The following is a 24206-nucleotide window of genomic DNA, read 5'->3' on the forward strand; positions in this document are numbered from 1 at the left end:
TATTAAAAATAGCTGACAGTGACTCTAGATAAACGAGTTTTTGGTTGGATTTTCGGGGAATAGTGAGTTTTGTTCGTAAAAGCACACCAGATTTTTGAATTTTTATATGCAATTTTTGGTCTTCTTGAATAACTTTTAAAAATTTTTGAAGTTTCTATACAAATTTTTAAATAAAAAAAAATCGTGATTTATAATTTCAAATAATTGGCTGCTTAAGCCACGGAAAGTGTAGCAATTTAAAATTGGCCAACCTTTCGTTAATATGCTGTAAATAGCCATATTGCTTACGTGGCAGCTTATTAATTAAATTACGTTTACACTTTTGCCCTTATTTAATTCGCAGAAACCGAATAGGGAAGTTTTCAAATTTGAAATTTGAAATTTCCTGCAGATTTTGAAATTTAATAGCCCATTTATTGTTATGTTTTTGGAAGTTTTTAGCGTTGACTTTAGGTAATTAGTATCTATTTTCGTGGTTAAACTCTGTAAATATATTCTTCATTTATTGATATTATTTTGTCTTCCATATATTCATAATTTCCAGAATTTTCGTGCTCAAAATATTTCCAGAATTTTTTTTCATTTCAAATATACTGTAAATATGCTTCTTATTTACAATGAATATACTGTTAATATGTTGTGTATTTACAATGAATATACTGTAAATATGCTTCTTATTTACACGGATATACTGTAAATATGTTTTCTATGAACAACAACCAGGAAAAAAAAAATGTTCTTCGCGGTGTCGCAGATCGGGACTTTGGACGCAGATCGCGGAGAGGAGGACGATTTATGGCTGTGTCATCAACTCTCCGGTGCTCTACGCGTCATTTCCCGGTGTCTCCTCTCGGTCCGGCATCCTCGGCGGCTCGTGGCTGTCCTCTTTTTCTCGGCTGGAACACGCGTGAGTGGTGCTCGGTCTCGGCCATTGATGGCGCGCAAGGAATGAAAAAGAAGATAGGAGAAGGAGATGAAGGAGACGATGACGATGAGAGAGAGAGGAGGGGGTGCTCGGGCTCGGCATTGATGGCGGCCAAATCTCTCTCTTTTTTTTTTTTTTTCCTGAAGAGCAGTAAAACAAGACCGATACAAATCGTATTTTTGATTTATTTACTAACCTGTGTTCATTCTTCTTCGTCGTCGCTGTATTTCTTCTCTGGGTTTCAATTTCGATTGTAAATAAAGGTGTTGAATCTTTTTTCCGGTTCAAATTTGAGCAGTTTCTTCTCTGCGATTTTTGGGCATCTTTTTTTTTCTTTTTAAAACAATATTTTTGAGCGGTTGCGTGTTAATGTGAACGCAGCTGATGGTTTTAATTACTCCTCGATTTTTGCGTGCATTAATATCCAAATATTACAGCTGATCACGTATTAATGATCCGGAAGATAGTGGGCGGGAAAATGGAAGGGTAGTCTCGGCCAATTTTTGTTGTAAATAAATCCTCCTGGCTATTTACCACTTATTTACAGAACGTTGGCTAAAAATAAATTGGCTATTTTCAGGAGGCTACTTAGCTTAATTACCCATATAATTTTTGTAACAAATTCGAAATTTTGTATGAAGGTTTTTGAAAATTTTAAGGGGTAAGGGCAATCGCGAGTCCAAAAGGCGTTGTTGATCTCACTAAATAAAATATTTGAAAATCATTGCAAAACACCCAAAAAAAAAAATTCTAATGATAGTTCAAATTTTGAAATATAAAAGAAAATACGAAGCTCGCAAACAACAAAGCAAAAGAAAAAAAAAAACAATCTTAAGTGCGAATTTCAAAATATAAAATGTAAAACTTTGAAATCAAAATATAAATGTAAGACTTTGAAATATTTTACACAAATGTTTGTGATTTTCGGATTTTTAACCATTTGTTTAGGATTAATTACATATTTTCCCCCTCAGCTCTTACATGTGTAACGTCATATTTTCTCAAGTCTGAAAAATAGCATCCGCGCCCTTAAAGTCTTGCATTCAATTAAATATCGTCTTTCTGTTAACCTTTACTAGACGGCGGTCCAAATTTTTATCACGTTTTGGCTGGGACAAAAATAGAGGAAGTTCCTGTATCCATCGAGCTTCTCATTCGCGTCACGATATTGTGTTTAGATAGTTGCTATTTGCTCAAAACCCTTCCAACTACCATATGCAAGCTCAAGTCTCTTAAGATTCTTTCTATGAAAGAGAGCTTAAAATTGGAACACTTCCCTAAAATTTTAGAGCCTATGGAGTGCTTAGAAGAACTCTTGTTGGATGTGACGGGTATAAAAGAATTGCACCCATCTATTGAGAATCTGACCGGGCTTAAAACCTTGAGCCTACAGAACTGTCAAAGTCTCGAGAAACTTCCAGACACGATCTTCAATCTGCGGTCTCTCGTATCAGTGAACATAAATTGTTGCCCAAACCTCAAATGCCTTCCTAAGCTTCCGTTCTCAATAAAGCGTCTCGATGCAAGAGGTTGTAAGTCACTGGAGAGACTATCGAATCCATCGACTGCATTCGCAGAAGGTCCTCAAGTCAGCCATGTTTGACTTTTCTGATTGCTTGAAGCTCGATCACGTAAAGATAGAGACTGAATTTCATTATAGAGTTTTTGCATGGAAAATTGTTCCGGTATCATCAGAGCCAAAAAGATCTAAGGTACTTGCTTTTCTTTGGTTTTAGACATGATCAATCACTTCAGAGAGCATCACTAATGCTTTTCTTAGACTAAGAATAATATTGGACGTTTGACATGGCATCTTTTCTGTGCTCTGAGTATCTCTAGCAGAGATCTGAAACTTGTGCTAAATATAATATATTACAAACTGTACACAGCTCATTCCATTATCGTGTCAAATATTGCTCTAGAAGTTCCAAATTTTGAATTTTGTTTCAGAATTGAAAAAAGTTGCATTAGGCTATAAATTAAACACGAGATTATTCCCAGTAAAACAGCATAAATCTAGAATCTAATGAGAAATGGTATTGTCCTTTGCAAATCGGGAGCCACCTTTAATAGATTTGAGTATTGATAATATCATTGTCTCATGGTAATAAATTTAGTGCAAATGTTATATTTGGTCTCGAATTTGAAAAGTCAAATCGTAAATGACACTCCATTGGAGCGTGTGATTTATCTGCTAATTTTGTTTGAACTACCCACTAGAGATGCTCCAAGAATGACTTTTTTTTCTTGTACGATAGTTGAGCTCTGTTTCCGGGATCGGAATCTGTTCTCCGGGGGAAAAAAATCCCAATGTGGTTTGGCGATCAAAGCGAGGAATCTTCTATGACTGTCAAACTACTTCCAGGGTGGTATAACCCAAAATTCACAGGCTTCGCGGTCTGTGCTCTCATTTCATTTAACACAAGCTCTAGTTACCCGCAACTTGGCTTCGTGCAGGAATCGCGTTTCACAACCGAGCGCGGAGAAATTGTTGCAAAGTCACCCCATTTACCTTTTGAGATGAACCCAATCAGTGGCTGTGATCACGTTCTGATGCAAGCTCTTGATGCGTACTGCAGCGACGTTTATGGTGCAGTGCAAGTGTCGTTTGAAGTCTTCAACAGAGAATCGAAAAGTGTTTTGATCGACACGAAAAGCAAAGTGAGATATTGTGGGGTCCGCTTGCTTTGTAGCCGAGATGCAGAGGAATTTCATATGCCAAATCAACTTGGGCTAATCGCTAACACTGATGAGGTTGAACGAACCGAGCCTAGGTGATTTACTTGTTCTTGTTATCTTATATAATTCGTATAGTATGTTTCTTATGTTATTTTGAATATAAATTTATAGTTATTTAAATTTAATCTTATTTATGAATTCATTGATTCATATGGAACATGGCTAGGGTTAGTAGAGGCGGAGGAGAATATCTTCCGGTGGGACTCGACGGCATCGGAGGAGGTCAGAGATCGGAGTGGGAGCAACTGGAGACGGAGATCAGGCGGTGGATCCGAGCCGCTAGAGCTTGCGTGAGAGTCGTCTTCGCGAGTGAAAAGCGGCTCTGCGATCTGATCTTCGACGGACTCGGAGCTGCCATAGACGATGCTTGCTTCGTGGAGACAGTCAAAGGACCGGCGATCCAGCTCTTCAGCTTCGCGGACGCAATCAGCATCACCTGCCGATCGCCAGAAAAGCTCTTCAAGATCCTCGACCTCCATGACGCTCTTCTCGACCTAACCCCGGACATCGACGTCGTGTTCGATTCGAAATCCTTGGAGTCGATCCGAGTCCAGGCGGCGGAGATTCTCCCCCGCCTGGCCGAGGCCGTGCGAGGAATCCTCTTGGAGTTCGAGAACGCTGTCCTCCGGAATCCTCGCCGGAGTTCAGGGAGATGATCGGGGACGATTATCTCCGGAAGCTCACAGGGAAGTTCCGCTCCTCTGCCACGAATTATCAGCAAACCACGTGGGCTAGGATTCTCTACTGCCTCAGAATCGAGGGCTTGCAAGTGAGTGGGAGCGTCTCAGTGAGCGCTCTCCGAAAGCGGTTCAAGTGCTTCAACGCTATGTTCGAGGAGGTTCACCGGACTCAGGCTCAGGGAAGAGCTGAGGATCTCGATCTCGGAGAAGGTCGTCTTGGCTTACAGGTCGTTCCTCGCAAAGTTCCGTTTTTGCATCGATAGCGGGAAAAAGCCCGAGAACTACATCAGATATTCTGTAGAGGATTTGGAGAACATGATCTGGGATTTCTTCGGCGGAGTTGCCGTGTCTCGGAACTTGTTGAGGTCTCAGTGACTCGAAACCTGAAAGCGAAGTATTTTTTTCTCTACTTCTTTTTGCACATTAGAAAGCCGGGAAAAATAACACTTTTTTAAAGAAAATTTTAGAAATAGCCAGAAATGGATATATGTTTATAACCGACTCTACATTGAAAGATGGGAAAATTGTTTGCGCTTATGAGAATGACAACGTAGATAAACTTGCTACCCACTCAAGTGGCCTTAAGTTCCTAGGCATTTCATTATTAGTCTTTTCCATGTGTAGATCAAGGTTAAAATATATATTTTGACAAAGTAGTGTCTTGTCGTGTCTTAGTGTATCTCGTGGTGTATCTCGTGGTGACAATATTCGGAGTTCGATTTTCATTTTTATTTTTTATGTATTACTTGGCCTTCCTGATAGTGATATGTTATTTGGCTAGTTGGTTATCAAGCAGAGTTTTGATGTTTTAAGTAAAGGGTAAATTCATGTAAATGTTTGCTTGTGCACTCATGTCTTGCCAAGATATGGGTGTAAATTCTTTTGTCAGTGGTTTAAGTTTTAAGTTTTAGCTATTCTTATATTCTACTTCTGGTCTGCTGAGACCTTAGCTCCTTTCGCAAGCCAGTGGTTTTTGCTCCCGAAGTCTGATCTTAATTATTATGAACAACCATTAAGTCTGAATTAAGGCCTAATAAACTCTCTTGAAGTGCTATAAAATAGCACCAAAATTTATGACAATGGATTAAAATGCTGGTCGTGGACGATCATCCGATGGTTCCATTTTCCGAAAATACCAGTAAATGAGAATGTCGGTTAGAAAAATTTCTCAATTTCTCGATGGAAATCTTGTAATTTGAAGTAAACAAAAAAAAAATCGCCTGGAATTTTGGGTTACTGGGACTGACTTATTCATAGGATTTTTTAATTTTCGCACAAGTAACCAGAAAAGGAGAAAAATTTGAAATTTGGAATTTGGAATTTTCACAGAAAGCAAGTGTTTTTTCTCTCTCACCCGCACAAGAACTTGGTTGATATCACAAGTAGCTAAGAAGGTAAAAAAAAAACATGAAATCCTATCCGTATTAATTCAACTATAAAAATTGAAGCTATTCAAAAAAAAAAAAAAAAAAAAAATCCTAAACAAGCATATATCTAAATGAAAAATAAAATATACCATGAGAATCTCTGATACGTCTTCTCCTTCTTGGGCAGCCTTCCTTCCGAAAAACTTGAGCATCTCATCGATGAGTATCACCGGCGAATAGACCATCAGAACTATTTTTTTTCGTTCTCTCTTTTTTGTCGTTTTAACGAATTTCGTCGTTTTCATAGTCATTTTCCCTTTTCATCATTTTTACCAATTTCATCCTCTCTTTTGTCGTGTTTATGAATTACGACATTTTTTCCCTTTTGTCGTTTTTTCGTTTATCGTTGTTTTTTACGGATTTCGTAGTATTCTCATTTTGTCGTCTTTACGAATTTCGTCGTCGTTTTCCGTTTTGTCGTTTACTCATGAACTTTTGTCGTATTCTCTATTTTGTCGTTTATTACGAATTCCGTCGTTTAACCATTTATGTTGTTTTTACGAATTCCGTCGTTTTTTCCTTTTTGTCGTTTTTACGAATTTCGTCCTTTTTTTGTCGTTTTTTTTTCCGACGAACTTCTTTGCCAAACCCCCGAGCGAGGAATAGGGCACGTAGAGAATGAGGCAGTGGAATTATGACGAAGCTCGTCTTTCGAAGAGGTCGTTCAGGGAATTGAAAATCTCAATGACCTCCTGGACCGAGACGGACAGAGTCATGGCCTTAACTTTCCTCTTAACGAAGCTATTTCCGGGGTTGGTATAACCCCCATTTTACAGGCTTCGCGGTCTGTGCTCTAATCTTATTCAACAAAAATTCTGGTGACGCGCGAGATAGTCCCGTGTGGGAATCGCGTTTCACAACCGAGCGCAGAGAAATTATGGTCAACGCACATCGGCCTTTTTAACATGGACTCAGTCAACAGCTTTGGGCACGAGGGTCGAGGACGGGTTGGGGTAAAGCGAGAGGAAAAGAAAGAGAATCTTCGACTTGAATCTGCGAGACTGAAGGAATCGAATTAATTTCAAATGAGAGCAAAAACTCTATTTCAAAAACAAAAGAGAGTAAACTCAGCTTTCAGTGTCAACGACATAAACGTATTGTCGTACAAGCTAATAGACTTGATAAAGAAAAACGACATCTAGTGCTGGTAATAGCTAAGATACCGTACACGCTAAGTAACCAACCAAACTCTATCAAACTACAACATAGATGATATACATATACTCCAAAATCTGTGGACGAGCTGGGGTGGATCGCGGTGGGAGGGTGGGTTGGCTGGACGGCTGACAGCGGGAGAGAGCTTTTTTTTTTTTTTTTTTTTTTTTTTTTAATTCGTGAAGTAGGTCTATTGCTCGCAAAGAGAAAAGAATAAGAAGACGGTTTAAATTCGATATGACTTAAAAGACTTCAAATGGTTAGGTCAACATTAAAATGGGTAAATTTGACCTGCTCAAAATTTTGCATAGTTTATAAGCAATTTGTCCCGTGGAACTATATTTGAAGCGACAAATTGCTTCAAAAGTTAAAAGAAAAATTTTTTTTAAAAAAAACCTTTTAAACTACCTTTTTACTAAATTTTAGTGATGTTTGTCGCTTTTAAAAGCTATCCGCTTTTAAAGGTCCATTTGTAGTAGTAATCGAAGTTGGTGAATTATAGGTCACTACTTCACCTTCTTCCCCTTGAGCATCAACAGGAATTTGCATGATATGACTAGCCGAAGAAAGGTGTTCTTGTTGCCTCAGACCAAGTGTGAAGTGTCTCATTCTACACAAGATTGCCGTGGCTAACTAGACACTCTAAAACAAAAACAAAAAACTAGACACTCTTGTTTCATGTTCCCGGTATCACTCGCAACCTAGCATGCATGATCTGTCAAGTTGGTACTTTTGTACCTTTTGACTTTGGTGAGTTCATTTGGACCATGTTGAGATCTATGTTGTGAAGTTACCCATAGACTTTTCTTCTTTGAAATGTGGAATCCTCTCTCTTAGAAGGATATTGTGATATGAACTTCAGTTATATAAGTTGTTCCAAGCATGTTGTTAACGTTGTGCTAGCTACAATCTTATGTTCCTGGCGTGGATGCTGATACGGACGCTTCTGGTAAGATGTTGAATGCAGCTCCTATTATCATTCAACTTGTTGACGAAGTAATTTCACTTTTGTTAAGAATTGAACGCGGAAAAACACAATTCTACAGACTTTCAACAAGAAACGCAGATCAAAACCAAAAACCAGAAATAACTTGCACAGGAAGTTATCGACGAAATTAAGCGCGAAGAACAGAAATTGAAAGAAATAGAGAAAGAAGAAGAGAAAGACACGCCGATTTTTATCCTGGTTCAGATTCAAATCGAATCCTAATCCAGTCAAGCCTCGAGAGAGTCCTATTTCGATGATCCACTATCTTCAAACGAGTTACAAAGCAATCCGATCAAACCCTTGATCTTGACCTTCAAAGCTACAATCCCAGCACCCTTGAACACGTCTCACAACAGGTTTCACTCAAGTATTTCCCAGAGATTAAGCCCTCTTCTCAATCTCAAACACTCTCTCTCGGATTCTTTTTTTCTCTCAATACAACAATGAACTAGTACACACACAACTATCCAGGCTAGTGTTTATATACACACTGCTCTGGTTACAAACAAGACTAGATACATCATAACAGCCTAACAAACTTTAGATCAACTCCGCAGCTCGCTCCAGCTCGCTCAGCTCGCTCCAATAAGAGGCAGTTCCAAGTGCTGAGGTGTCATGATGACGAGGCACAGCTTTCACAAATCTCCACCTTGCTGAGTCATCACCCTTCTTCACTTGCAGCTCTTGAAAACTTCATCAGTGTGGACCACCAAGGTTTCTCTTTCATCTCGAGGCCTATTTCCATGGTCACTCCTCTTTGACCATCCTTAGCAAGCTCAGAGCTTCTTCAAACTTGCCAAGTGGTATTACCTTGGTAAACATATCAGCAGGGTTTACCTCAGTATCAATCTTCTTCACCTGTATCAGCTTCTCGTTAATGACATGCTTGATGAAGTGCAGCCTCACATCAATGTGTTTGGTTCTCTCATGGAACACACTGTTCTTGGACAAGTGAATGGCACTTTGAGAATCACAATTGACCACTGTTTCTTCATCTGTCAGACCAAGTTCTTTTGTGAACCCTTTTAACCACAAAGCTTCTTTGATTGCTTCAGTGAGAGCAATGTGTTCAGCTTCTGTGGTGGACAAAGCTACAACATGCTGAAGTGTAGATTTCCAACTCACAGTGTTTCCTCCAACTGTGAAAACATACCCTGTCAAGGATCTTCTCTTGTCTAAATCTCCTGCATAATCTGAGTCACAATACCCAATGACCTTGCAGCTTTCATCTTTTTCTGCTCTAAAAATCATCTTCAGATTCAGACTTCCTTTCAGGTATTTGACCAGACATTTTGCTTCTTGCCAGTGTAAACGAGTAGATTTGCTCATAAACCTGCTGATGAGACTTACACCATAGGCTATGTCTGGTCTGGTGCTGATCATGGCATACATGCAACTGCCAACACAGCTTGAGTATGGTACATTTCTCATGTGCATTTTCTCTGTATCTTCTTCATGTGTGTGAACATCTCTTAGTTTGAAGTGAGCGCCAATAGGTAGTCTTGATACCATTGAGTCACTTTGACTAAAGAGATTCACAACCTTCTGTAGATAGCCCTGCTGAGATAGAGTCAAAGACCTGTTATTCCTGTTCCTGACAATGTCCATGCCAAGAATTCTTGAAGCTGCTCCAAGGTCTTTCATATCAAACTCTGTGTTGAGTTGAGTCTTCATTTTCTGCACCTCCACTTTATCTTTACAGGCTATAAGCATATCATCCACATAGATGAGAAGATACATGTAGGTTCCATTCTTTAGCTGTGTGAGATAGACACAGCTATCATACTTGCTTCTTTGAAATCCTTGTTTGATCATAAACTCATCAAACCTTAGATACCATTGTCTAGGTGATTGTTTAAGACCATACAAGGACTTCTTCAGAAGGAAAACCTTCTTCTTTGGATTTCCCTGGACAAAGCCCTCAGGTTACTCCATATAGACCTCTTCATCTAGTGTGCCATGCAAGAAAGCAGTCTTGACATCTAGTTGTTCCAGTTCCAGGTCATACATGGCCACTGCAGCTAGGATTACTCTGATTGAGGTGTGCTTGACTACTGGTGAGAAAACTTCATGATAATCAATGCCTTCAATCTGAGAATAGCCCTTGGCCACAAGTCTGGCTTTATATCTAGGTTTCTCAACTCCTGGTATACCTGGTTTCAATTTGAAAACCCACTTGCATCCAACAACTCTTTTGTTTTCAGGGATTGAGACAAGTATCCAGGTGTTGTTCATGTCCAGGGATTCCATTTCTTCAGTCATGGCCTGGTGCCACATCTTCCATTTTGTGCTTTTCTGAGCCTCTGAGTAGCTCCTTGGTTCTTCTTCAATCAACTCAGCAGCATTCAAAGTAAAAGCTATCAGATCAGCTTGAGCAAATCTAGCTGGCTTGTTGATCACTCTTCTGGGTCTGTCCTTTGTGAGCATGTAGTCTTCAAGGTCTTCACCAACATTCTCATCTGTTTGATGATCCTCTTGTTGGTTTTCTGTTGCTGCTTGATCTTCATCTTCAGGTTGATCATGTTCAGCTCCACCTTGATCTGGATAAGCTCCACCTTGATCCTGTGTGCTTGCAACATCTCTCAGCTCCACCTGAACCTGTTCTGTGGACCTATTCATCTGATCAAGCCTTAAGCTTGTCTGATCACAGGGATTAGCTTTATAGAAAACAGACTCATTAAAGATCACATCTCTACTGATGACTATTTTCTTTTCCTCTATCAACCAAATCCTATATCCTTTTACACCATCAGGATATCCTAGGAACACACCTCTTATAGCCCTAGGATTCAACTTTCCTTGACTAGCATGCACATAGACCATACAGCCAAAAGGTTTAAGATGACTGTAATCAGGTTTATGATTAGACCATACCTGTTCAGGGACTTTGAAGTCTAGGGATGAATTTGGTGACCTGTTGATCAAGTAACAAGCTGTTTAAGCAGCCTCTGCCCAGAATCTTTGAGACAATCCAGAGTCAGCAAGCATACATCTCACTTTTTCCATGATTGTCCTGTTGAACCTTTCAGCCACACCATTTTGCTGAGGTGTGTAAGCACCTGTGTGTTTCCTGGCTATACCATTTCACATAATTTGTTAAACTCAGTGTTACAAAATTCAAGACCATTATCAGTTCTTAGCCTTTTCACTTTCTTCTCAGTTTGATTTTCAATTAAGGTTTTCCAAGAAACAAATTTTTGAAAAGCTTCATCTTTTGTTTTCAGGAAATATATCCAGGTTTTTCTTGAGAAAACATCAACAAAAGTAATGAAGTACTGAGATTTAGAAAGTGATACCGTCACTTGTGGTGAGCCCCACAAGTCAGAATGGACATAGTCAAGGATTGACTTTGTGTTGTGGACTGCTTTTGGGAACTTCAGTCTGTGAGCCTTGCCTAGGATGCAGTTCTCACAAAACTCAAGATCTTTCAGATCTTTGACTTTGATGAGGTCTTGTTTGGTGAGTTCTTGCATTCTTCTTTGGCTCATATGCCCTAGCCTCCGGTGCCATGTCACAGCATTGTTGATGTCTTGCTGTGCTGTGTCAGCTTCTCCATAGATGGTCTCACCTTCCAGTACATAGAGGCCATTTTCCAGGTAACCTTTTAGAACAGTCAAGATTCCCTTACATATCTTGATCACACCTTTTTGTGCCTTGTAAGAGTAGCCTTGAGAGTCAAAGACCCCTAGAGAAAGCAGGTTTCTCTTGAGATCTGGAATGTATCTGACTTCCCTGATGATCTTGCATGATCCATCTGGAAGCTTGATCTTCACGTTACCTGTTCCATATACATTACAGCAGTGATTATTACCCATCAACACTTTACCTTCACTTGATTTAAAATCAAGTAACCAATCCTTTCTTGGTGTCATGTGAAAACTGCACCCAGAATCCAAAATCCATTGATCCTTGGGATCTTCATATGACACAGTCAAGACTTCTGCATCATTGAGGCCGCTTGACACATTTGCTGAGTCTTTTGAGCTCTGTCCATCTTTCTTTTTCTCAGGGCATTGCCGTCTCCAATGCCCTGTCTTGTTGCAGTGCCAACACACACTGGCCTCTTTTTCATCTTTGGACTTTGACTTAGACCTGGTCTTGGATCTCTTTCCCTTCTCTTTCTTTTCTGGCCTTCCTCGAACATTCAATCCCTCAGATCTGGTGTTCTTGGGATTTGCCTTCAAGTCTTGTTCTTTGGACTATACTGCAGAAATCACTTCATCTAAGGTTAGTGTTTCTCTGCCATATTTCAAAGTATCACACATCTGTTCATAAGGCTTAGGAAGAGAGTTTAAAAAGAATATAGCCTGGTCTTCATAATCAATCTCAACATCGAGATTCTCAAGATCATTGATGAGCTTTGTAAAGTCATCTATGTTGTCATCAATAGATTTCTGATCATCCATCTTGAAACTGTAGAACTTCTGCTTCAAGTGAATCCTTGTTGGTAAATATTTCGTCATGTACAGTGCCTCTAGCTTGAGCCACATTCCAGCTGCAGACTTTTCTTTCACCAACTTTCTCAGGATTTGATCGCTAAGACTCAAGATGATTGTGTTCTTGGCCTTCTTTAGGATCTCTGACTTTCTTTCTGGGGTGAGATCTGTTGACATCTTCGATTCGCCTTTCAGAACTTCATCGAGCCCTAGGTTTCCGAGATGAGCCTCCATTTTGATGCGCCATAGGTTGAAGTCATTCTTTCCGTCAAACTTTTCGATCTCTGACTTGAAATTCTCCATCGCCTTGGATCTTGATCAGGGATTCAGGGAAATTGGGGATGAACTTCAATTAGGTCGAAAGTGATGAAAGGGAACTCGATCGAACACCTGTACTATTTAAAGACAAATGGCTCTGATACCAATTTGTTAAGAATTGAACACGGAAAAACACAATTCTACAGACTTTCAACAAGAAACGCAGATCAAAACCAAAAACCAGAAATAACTTGCACAGGAAGTTATCGACGAAATTAAGCGCGAAGAACAGAAACTGAAAGAAATAGAGAAAGAAGAAGAGAAAGACACGCCGATTTTTATCCTGGTTCAGATTCAAATCGAATCCTAATCCAGTCAGGCCTCGAGAGAGTCCTATTTCGATGATCCACTATCTTCAAACGAGTTACAAAGCAATCCGATCAAACCCTTGATCTTGACCTTCAAAGCTACAATCCCAGCACCCTTGAACACGTCTCACAACAAGTTTCACTCAAGTATTTCCCAGAGATTAAGCCATCTTCTCAATCTCAAACACTCTCTCTCGGATTCTTTTTTTCTCTCAATACAACAATGAACGAGTACACACACAACTATCTAGGCTAGTGTTTATATACACACTGCTCTGGTTACAAACAAGACTAGATACATCATAACAGCCTAACAAACTTTAGATCAACTCCGCAGCTCGCTCCAGCTCGCTCCAGATCGCTCAGCTCGCTCCAGCTCGCTCCAATAAGAGGCAGTTCCAAGTGCTGAGGTGTCATGATGACGAGGCACAACTTTCACAACTTTTAAACGAAGCTATTTAATATAAATATTGTTTTGCGTGCGTCTGGCTCATACAAGATAAAAAAAAAGATACAACAACCGCTTAAAGAATACACCTTCGTCCTTCTTTTTCTTTTCTTTTTTCCTTTTTTTTATGTACTTCATGTTTGTAGTACATGAATTGTGGTTGACAGAACTATTCTGAACTCAGTTTATGAACCCACCTTGTAAAAGTCCCAACACTTGAAATTGGGTGACACGTGAAATTCCATCTCGGTTATTTGAGACAGAGGATCCAACGTGAATCGCTCACCTGCTCCAGGACGATCTCCTCAGCTCCGACCTGCCTTCATCTTCCTCAGAAACCCAGATTATCTTTTCTTTTCCTTTCTCTTGCTTAGTTTTTCCATCTAACCAGGGAATCTCCTCCTTTTGACATTCTCTTTGAAATTCCTCTGCATCTTGGCGGTAAAGCAAGCGGACCCCACATTTTCTGACTTGCGTTTGGGCGCCTTTCCTGACAATGAACGACACCTCCGTAGCACCAGATATATCGCTGCAGTCCACGTGAAAGGATTGCATCACAACATGATCATGTTTTCCCATCCGCTCGTGTAAAGGCCGGTGCGAATTCGTGATGATTTCTCCCCGTTCGGTTGAGAAACTCGATTCCCACACGAGGCTAGCTCCGTCGTCAATGGAATCTGTGTGGCATATAATGGCACACGCTGCAAAGCCTACAAAATTGGGGTCATAGCACCCTGGATTCACGGTCACCGAAGATCCCTCACTTTGATAGCAAAACCACTTAGAGATTTCGTCACCCGGAAACCAAATGTCAACTTCCCGAACATGGGGGGGAAACTGAGATAAATCAATGTTAGAGATCTAATGGAGTTAAAAAAAAAGGTTTAGATCACATTGTTAAAAACCACATTCCAATAGTGTCATTTGCTATGGATAAAATCTAGATATATATACTATTTACACTAAATTTAGCATAGACGATAGTATCAGCAATCATAAAATGTCAGTCATAAAATTAGGATAATTTACGTCAAAAAAACTTTCTAAAATATATAAGATCTGGAATATTTAGTATATTCTAGTTTTTGTGCTACAATGGCGTATTCTAATTTTTAGTCTATATTTACTTCAAAAGTGGGACTCATCTCCAATCAAGTAAACAATTGAATAACAACGCCTCTTATGTTAGATTTAGCATATTATGATTTGTTGTTTTAAATTTTAAATTAAACACGTGATTTGAAACTTTTTAAAAACAATATTTTGACACCCGATTGATATGTGTTATGTAAGAATGTGATAAATCATACTTTAGCAAAACTTTTGGCACTCTATTGGAGATGCTCGTAGTACAAAATGGTTATGTCAAAACTTCAATTTATGTTTTAGTATAAAAATAGCATTAGTTCTTCCTTGGGGTATTCGCTTTGTTTAAAAGTGATTTATCATGTATAGAAACAAAAAGGAGTAAGTACCTTTGGTTCAGATGATACCGGTACCTTTACGAGTTCCGGGAGTTGATCCAAGCTCTGTAAACCAGTGAGCTTCAAATGTAAGAGTTTTGAGTTGCGAGAGAGATCTGGGAGTTGATGCAGGTTGCAGCAACCACTGAGATTTAAGCACTTGAGATTTGAGTTGTGAGAGAGATCCGAGATTTGAGTCAAACTCGTACAATCAGTGAGATCTAAGTCCTCAAGATTTAGGTTGCTAGAGAGATCTGGGAGTTCATACAGGTAGCAGCAACCAGTGAGATTCAAGCTCATGAGATTTGAGGCATGAGAGAGATCTGGGAGTTGATTTAGGTTGCAGCAACCAGTGAGATTCAAGCTCATGAGATTTGAGGCCTGAGAGAGATCTGGGAGTTGTTTCAGGCTCCGACAACGATTAAGATTCAAGACTTTCAACTTTTGCAGATCCTATATGAAAAGTAAAATGCTTACGTGATTAGTCAGGCGCAATGAGAGAGTTTTACTAGTTTTAAGGGTAATTTGTAAAAATGCACATAATTTTGAAATAAAAACTTAATTTGACCTATTATCGTACATATACAATGAAATTTTTCACAAACAATATGCTTCTTTAACACCAATGGCCACTAAATTTGTGAGATGGTTGAACTTAGGCTCTTAGACATTTTTTGCTCCTTTTTATTAACCGTCATTCATAACTTTTTTTGAAAAATTGCGCGTTCCAAAACAATCGAACACTTTAAAGCATAAGTGTTTGGAATGTATTTCGTAATTGAATAACTAGCATAATTTCTACACTTTGGTTGAAGATATGATCGGAAGTTTTTGTGGGCTATGATATGAATGCAGAGAATTAAGAGTTCAGTGAGCTGAAATAATTTTAAGAGTGAAAGTGCAATTACTTGAAAAGCTCAGGGCCACTGGTGGTGATAAAAGACCTAGAAATAATACCTTGTATATGTTGTTCCAAATTTGTTCAAGTTTTTCACCATGGATGGCTAGCTCGCACAGATTCTTCGGATTAAAACTCTGTGGCAAGGATTTCAAGGGGCAATGATTCCACCGGAAATATCTCAGAGTAGGCGGAAGAAAATCAAGATCTTTACGGAACACAAGTTTCCTTTCACCCAAAGGATCAATAGAGAGAAACCATAGATTACGCATTTTTTTAAAGACCAGAGAGCGTATGGCCAATGAGTCTCTTATTTCAGATCTTGACATACACTTCAAGAGAACTCCTTGAATTTCTTTTGTTCCCTGACATAGTCCATACAAAAAACAAAATTATCAATTAATAATTCTCAACACTAAAAATTTTGATGCACGAAAGATCTTGAGCATGACTTACCAGATTCTGTTCCAAGACATTGCAAATTTCTGTAGTAGACCACAATCTACTGCGCTCTCCCAGATCATTTGATTGTTGAATAACAATTCCTTTGCCCATTTTTTGGATCAAATCATGCATCCGGATCTCACTGCATTCGCTTTTAGTTACGAGAGCCTTATCAATGAGAACACTGATTTCAATAGCCACGACTCCGCCATGTTTATACCCAAGTATAGTCTGCACAAAATTCTCATCTCCGTCTTTGAAAAAGCACGCGATATCAAGAAATATGTCCATTTGTACCTCACTCAGTCCCTCGCAGCTCACTTGCAATACGTCCTGGGCTTCTTTGGGCAGTGTTGAGCCAAGTGACTCCATTTGACTTTTCCACTCTTCGATGCTCCTTTCAAACAAGCATCGGCCCACAACCGTGAGAGCCAACGGATTGCATTTGGCATATTTCTCGACAATTGTCTTCCCCAACTCTGAGTATCCATCGGCTGGAGATTCCTCTTTGCGAAACGCCTTCGAGAGAAAGAGCAGATGAGCGTCGCCAAAACTCAGTTCCTCAATTTCGTGTATTTTCTTGGCTCCAATATTCTTCAGCACCTGCTTATCTCTGCTCGTCACGACAATTCTACTGCGCGGACTTAACGAGTCACGATCTATGGCCAGTTTTTCCAATTGGTTTGCATCATCGACATTATCAAGGACTAACAGCACGTCTGCGGCTCTGAGTCTTTCCTTTTCTGAAGCGGTGACACGGCATAAGTTCTTTTGATTCAACAGTTTGGAGAAAACTCTATTTTGTAAATCCAAGCATTGGTGCTTCTTCACTTCTTCCCTGACGTTTTCAAGGAAAAAGGAACGAGAAAATTGAGAAGAGAGTCTGTCACACAAGACACGGGCGACTCTCGTCTTTCCTATGCCTCCCATTCCCCAAACGCCGATGACTCGATTGTCCGCTTTTTCCGAGCCGATGCATAACAAAGACTCGAGCTTTTGCATATTTTTTTCAGCTCCAATTAGATCTTTTGTGCAATCAACAGAAGGTATAAGCTCTTTTAGTTTGTCTGTGACGGTTTTAACAATATTTTTTACCAAGTGGGATCCGGACCTGCATATGCGTAAATAACCCATAACGACAGTTAATTATATTACCCAATTAAAAAGAAGCAACTATTAGTTTGAAGGAACTGGCTCCATATATACATATATATATACATACATACATATATATATATATATATATATATCCTTTAATAATCATAGATTATAGAAAAAAAAAATCATTTAATAACTAGACTTCTTCAAGATTATTTCAAGTCCTTTTCAACAAAAAAAAAAATAATAAAAAAATAAAATAAATTAAATTAAATTGCAACTATAGGTCGTCAAGGTAAAGACAATTACTAACAATTTACCTCTTATCAGCTGAACCCCAACCGGATAAATTCGCAGTGAATTCCAGAGATTCTCGCCACTTGGCCATCTTTGCCGGATTTCTGAAGCGTATTTCATGTTGTCGAAATGCATCTCCAAAGCTTCCCTTTTGGTGCCGTATGTTTGTGGGGTCCACTTTGTAGAACACCGGAAAAACACGCTGTTTTTCGTCTTTCATGCAATGGACGATATGGTTGAGCTCGTCCAGACACCACGAAGACTCGGCATAGTTCTCTGAGAACACAATTACCGCGATCGCCGATGCCTCGATCGCTTCCAAAAGCACAGGCGAGATCTCGTCTCCTTTCTTGAGGTCCTCCTCGTCTATGAACGCTTTTATTCCTTTTTCACACAAAGCATCGTAAAGAAAGCTGGTAAAGCCCCATCGTGTGTCCTCCCCACGAAAACTGATGAACACGTCGTACTTTTTTACAGAGCTACTCGAAGAAGCCATACGGGAACGACGACTAATATCTACCGTTTTTTTTTTAATCTGAAATGGCTAAACGATCATCAAAATAGATAGAGAAAAAAAAAAAAAAAGATTAGACTGACTTCGTCGGTGTGGCTAGTTTTATTTGAGAGTATTCTCATAACTTGCTCTGCTAATCAAAGAGAAAGTCAACACAAAAACATCAGCGCCTCTGTACGTAGCTCAGAGGCCTACTATAGTCTTCTTGACCTTCAATACAAAAAATTAAAAAAAATTTAAAAAAAGTTCAGAAAATCAAGAAGTCTAATTTTTTTTTCTTATTTTTTTATGTGGAAATGAGAAATAAATGGCTGTCTCACCAGCGGTGTCCCATAAGCCCAAGTTGACAATACTTCCATCCACAGCCACATTTGGCACTGAAATTGTCAAATACCGTTGGTACATAATCCTACTCACAATAAATAAACATAAATGATTAAAGAACTGTCGTCAAATACCGTTGGGCAAAAATCAACTTGGGTTTATGGGACCCCGCTGGTGAGACAGCCATTTATTTCTCCTTTCCACATTAAAAAAAAAAATTAAAAAAAATAGACTTCTTGTATTGAAGGTCGACGAAGTCAGTCTAATTGAAATTCTGATTAGTTGCAAAGGCAAGATGTCGCACACAATGTGTTGACAATATGCCCGACAACTTGCTTGAACACAGATATGGATAAACAAGAAAAAGTGCAGTAAACAAAGTACACACGATATGGTTACCCAGTTCGGTGAAACACACCTACATCTGGGGGCACGCTGCCAGTGGAAAGGATTTTCACTATCTTGTAGTCAATAGTACACACAAGGTTATATCTGATTACAATCAACAAATCAATAAAACCTAGAGACTATTACTACCAGTGATCACCTAGACAGGGACTCCCCCTGAATTTGAGCTCCGTCTCAATTCCACTCTTCGAGCAACCTCCTGGCTCGGATGACCTTCAGTCTTCAGTGATACGTGAACCTTCAATCACGAGAAGCACAAGAACCCAACTCTCACATACACTCAATCTGTGGAATAGTGTTTGAGAGAATACACCACTTAAAACCAAAACACAGCCTCCCAGTCCATCGGTCTTGCACGTCTAAGAGCTCTGAGTGTTTGATCAAAAGTGTCAAGGCTGCTAAGGGAGAGCGCATGGCTTTTATAGCAGCTGGACAATCCTAGAAGATATCTCGGGTTTCCTTACCCGGCCTCAAGCGAATATCACAAAGTAAAGACTCCATCAAGGTGAATATTCGTGTAATGAAGATAGCAGCGAAGAATATCCTGCAATGAAGGCTCCAGCGAGGCAGATATCTTGCAATGAAGACAGCAGCGAGGCAATAACTCAGCAATAAGTCACCAGCGAAGCAATCTGTCAAAACTGGAAACTTGCCTGAAATACTGTCTGCACACACGAGGAAAGATGTCAAACCAGAAGTGGAAACATAACACCCGACATCTTTCCATACCACTTGCACTAAAAAATAAAGCCAACAAAACAACGTAACAACAATCTCCCCCTTTGGCTATTTTTTAGGCAAGCACTTCCAGGACCAGTTCTCATACAAGCGTCATAACCAGAAAGAGAGTCAGAATAAATGACCTCATGACGCCTCTCCCCCTGATTGCCTCAAAAAGATACCAAAGGCAAGGATCGACCAACACAGAGGGAGGAACAACAGCCTGAAAAGGGAATGAGAACTAGGAGAACAACATATTATTCATCAGAAAGAGTATGATAAAGCTGTCTTACAAAACATCCAAACGAAACACATTAGTCTGAAGCACACAGGAGCAGAAGCAAAAAAAAATGTCTTGAAAAGAGAATATTACAGACCAGAAAAGAATCAACCAACAATATCCTGATCATTCTCAGAGACATAAACATCGTCTTTAGATTCAGAATCGTCAGCGGCCTCAGAGACATGAGACCCAACGGTTTGACCTGGCTGAGAAGAGGTAGCAGAGCTCGGGGCAGTAAGGTCCTTGATAAGAGCTTCACACTTGACTTTCCTGGAGGAGAGAGTCTCGATGGTCTTTTTCAGAATCTCAGCCTCTTCAAGAAGTTCCTTCACCACTTTTCTCTGAACATCTTCTGTCATGGAACTCAAGTGAAGATTGCTCGCAGGGGCGTCAGATGTCTCGTCAGAAGGTCTGACAAGATCCTGAACATGTTTCCCTTCAAATAATTTGGGACTGAAGGAAAGAGCACCAGGACGTTTACCCAACACATCTGAACTCCTCAAGATGTTCTTGTTTTGATCAAGCAGGATCCCAAGATTTAAAGTCACTTTATAATAGAGGGACGTCTAAAGCACTATTTTTTTCCCCAAAACTAACTATCGGGTGCGACTTTGTCGCACCCAATGCTCTTTTACCCGCCTTTTCCACGGATTTTGGTGACATTTTAGGTGCGACTTTAGGTGCGGAAAGTCGCACCGAAATGTTGCACCCGAAAGTCAAGACTTTTTGGTGCGACTTTTCGCACCCAAGACTTTTAGGTGCGAACTTTCGGGTGCGGAAATGTCGCACCCAAAGTCACACCTAAAGATATCTTTGGGTGCGAAAATTGACTTTTAGGTGCGAAAAAAGTCGCACCCAAAGGTCTATTTTGTACTAGTGGTTGTTGATGAAGTTGGCTTGCTGGCCGTTGTCCCCATAAGCGCACTCGTCACTATTGTGCTGCCCGTTGCGCCAGAAACAGACTTCAGGGGTGTGCACGGCTTGAACGGAGGCCTTCTGTCCCTGGACTGACTTTGTGAGATCCGCCACCTGTGCTGCCAGTGCCTTCATCAGCTCCATCTCGGGAGTGACTGGCATATTCTTCAAGATGCGCCGCTCGGACGGGCATTGATCGTTGTTGTAAGCCAGCTCCTCGAGAATGCTGTGAGCTTCCTCCTCTGTCTTCTGAAAGAACGACCCTCCAGCGGCCGTGTTGACTAGGGTGCGAGACGATGGTGAGAGACCGCCATTGAAAATCTGCACCATCATCCACCCTTGAATGCCATGATTGGGACACCTCCTCTCTAACTCCTTGAAGCGCCCCCATGCTTCAAACAGTGACTCCCCGTCGTATTGGGCGAACGAATGGATCTCGTTGCGTCTCTTGTGCATCTTCTCGAACAGGAAGAACTTTGAGATGAATTTGATGCGCAAGTCGGCCCACGAGGTGATGGAACCCGGCGGTAGGGAGTTTAGCCACGTCTTGGCTCGGTCCCGTAGTGAAAACGGGAAGAGGCGGAGGCGAATGGCTTCGTCGGACACGTTGTGGAGCTTGAACGTGTTTGCGATCTCGACGAAGTTCGTCAAATGGTCTTGCGGGTCTTCGGTAGGTGATCTAGAGAATTGATTCGCTTGGACCATGTGAATTATGCCGGTCTTGATCTTGAAATTCTGGTTACCCGCAAGAGCCGGGAGAGTGATTGCCGATTGCGCAGCGTCGGCTGGTGGTAACCCATATTGGAATAGGGTCTTTGGCTCTTCGTTCGCTGCGTCGTTCGCTTTATCTCCCATTGCTCGTTCCTTTGACTGCTTTCTGTTTGTCTTGCAGAATTTTTCGATCTCAAGATTTAGTGGAACGAGGTTTGATGTTCCCTCACTCCGCATGCACCTTCAAAACAGAGAAAATGACACGCCAAGTTAGGAAACGTGTAACGAAATCAAATGGCAAGGTAAATTATTTTTCGACGCTATCGTAAAAAGTCCCCGGCAACGGCGCCAAAAACTTGTTGCGATATTTTTATAACTAGCACGCAAGTGGACGTATCGAACAAGTAATAGTGTTACGTAAGTAACGGATAGCGATCCCACAGAGACTAGTTACTATAGCGACGTTAAACAACCTAAAGCAAATTGATTTCACAGATTTGTTGATGGATGCGTTTATAAAACTAGCAAATGAATTAACGTAAAAATAAAAGAGAAACAAACACGAGATAACAAGCAAAGAAAACTACGGGGTTACGATTTCACCAGGTAACACAGCATCGGGGTTTCAGGAACGAACAATTACAACTATTCCTATGTAAGCTAATCTCATTCTCTCATTAATATTCCCTAGCCTCTCTCGAGTGATCTAGCGAACCTATGCAATTATCGGATTACTTATCTTCTCGGCCTCTAATCCTATTAAAACAACCACATGCACTAAACGCGAGAATTCTAACGATTACACACTCGTCTAAGCCGTCAAGCAACCTAAAACAATGTGATGAGTGAAAAAGGGCACGAATTTTTACTCTCTCTCGAGCAGCTAAAAACTCCAATTAAACAATTCTAAAGGTGATCAAGCTAAAGAATGCATTAAGAACACTTCCACACAAGCAAACATATTCATGAAACAGTTAATAACTAATCAAACCCTAACGAAACCCCTAAGCTATATCTAACCCCGACTACATCGTAACCCCGCTAAAGACTTAGCCTCTAACGGTGTTCATGACCATGATCAACACAAGGAGAGTGATTAAAAGCAATAAAACTAGCATAGAATGACGAAGAGATCTCATGATTATAACGAGAAAGGAATTCAAGAACACAATAGTAAATTAAGAGCAGAAAATAAATAGAAGGAAGAAGAAAAACTATTAATGGAGTTCCGGCTGATCGGATTTTGTCAATTCCGTTGATAAGCTTTCTCTCTGTTGCAAAAGCTCTCCAAAACAATAATAAAATAAAGCGTAACCTAAAAATAGAGGCTGAGTTATGTTTTATAGTGGTTTAGGTCGAAGTACAATTTTGGACTGATCTGGGCCTTAAAAAACGATCCAACGGCTAGGATTAAGTCAAAATTCGACTTTATTTTCGTCAGGATTCGTCGTCTCGTGGCGCGCCATCCATCCTTGCGGCGCGAGGCTTCCGTCTTCGTACGTCGCGGCGCGAGATCACAGCGAGGCGCACCGCGAGAAGCTCCTGGAACTTTTTGTGCTCGTGAAAATTCGGGGGTCGCGGCGCGAGGTCTTCAGGTCGCGGCGCGAGAATTCGTGATCGCTGAGGTCGCGCCGCGAGGTCTTGCCCACCAGCCTCCAAATCTTCATTTTCTTCATTTTGACTCCAAATTCGTCGCTTTTACTTCCGTTCCATCGATATGTGACCCGACAGCTACTTTTTATCTATGTTGACCTGAAATTCACTATAACCACACTAAAACCATCAAAAACACTTGAGAACGCGCTAAATCCAAGTCAAATGAGAGCGGATTCGTACGTAAAATACGCACTCATCAAATGCCCCCAAACTTGAACTTTGCTTGTCCTCAAGCAAAACAAAAACGAACACACACCCAACAAGAGAAATAGACCTAACAACCCTTCTAAGAACTTCTGGTGTTTGAAATACGTCAATCAACATGTGGTCATCTCCACTATCGTCCATCGCCTATTATTGACTAGGATATTCACGATTTTAACATTCACGCTGACTGCTAAATACAAAATAAATCATACAAGTAGCTTTACCGCGACCGTTATACAATGCTTACCCATCTCGTGTACTTTCGGCTCCAAAATCTTTACCCGCTCCCTTGCTTTCAAAGTTACCCAAAATTCGAGGATATAACAATTTGGCTCGATCAACGCAATCATATGCTCACTCATACCTTTGGTCTCCACTAATGTATAATCCTCATCTCGAGTCGATCCGTAGGACTTTAAGGCTTGTATCATCACGGGTAGGGTCAAAGGTGAGATATGGATACAAAAATTTTGTGACTAAACATCAACCTTCGCGACTCTTTTTCCTCACCACAAAAATTATGAGCACACAACCCTCAAATATTCTTCTCACTCACTACCCACGTTCTTGACATAGGATTTCATCTTTTTAGAACGTTTCACTCTCTCTCAAGTCTTTATCTCCCGTGTTTCACCCCCCAACACTTGTAATTATGCACACTCAAGCTTATCTGATTTGATTAGTCTTTCCCTTTCATTTTTTTTTTCACTTCACCGCGCCGACAAAAGAAAACACAGCTACCACAAATCTTTTTTTTTTAGATAACACAAGGTAAAGCAAATAAATGGACACCGGCGCGGTGAGAAGTTAATTCACCGAACAAAAAGTGACTAACCAACCCAAA

The 24206-nt window shown here is 40.3% G+C and overlaps 1 protein-coding gene and 1 pseudogene across 1 annotated transcript; one reads left to right on the forward strand and one right to left on the reverse strand.

Moving 5' to 3' along the window:
* Positions 1–3822: 3822 nt before the first annotated feature.
* On the forward strand, positions 3823–4929 carry LOC149394385 (exocyst complex component EXO70B1-like; annotated as a pseudogene).
* An 8595-nt stretch (positions 4930–13524) lies between these two features.
* LOC149394386 (putative disease resistance protein At4g11170) lies at positions 13525–18150 on the reverse strand. The gene is made up of 5 exons (XM_089616645.1): positions 17648–18150; positions 16242–17340; positions 15845–16150; positions 14900–15340; positions 13525–14261 (listed from the first exon to the last, which is right to left on the reverse strand). Exons 1-5 carry the CDS (start codon positions 18118–18120, stop codon positions 13707–13709), a joined length of 2874 nt encoding a protein of 957 aa, XP_089472771.1. The 5' UTR covers positions 18121–18150; the 3' UTR covers positions 13525–13706.
* Between the last annotated feature and the right edge of the window lie 6056 nt (positions 18151–24206).

The sequence above is a fragment of the Urtica dioica genome, chromosome 6, assembly GCF_054948205.1.
Source record: "Urtica dioica subsp. dioica isolate 48M chromosome 6, U.dioica_male_clone48M_v1_H2, whole genome shotgun sequence".
Taxonomy (NCBI): Eukaryota; Viridiplantae; Streptophyta; class Magnoliopsida; order Rosales; family Urticaceae; genus Urtica; species Urtica dioica.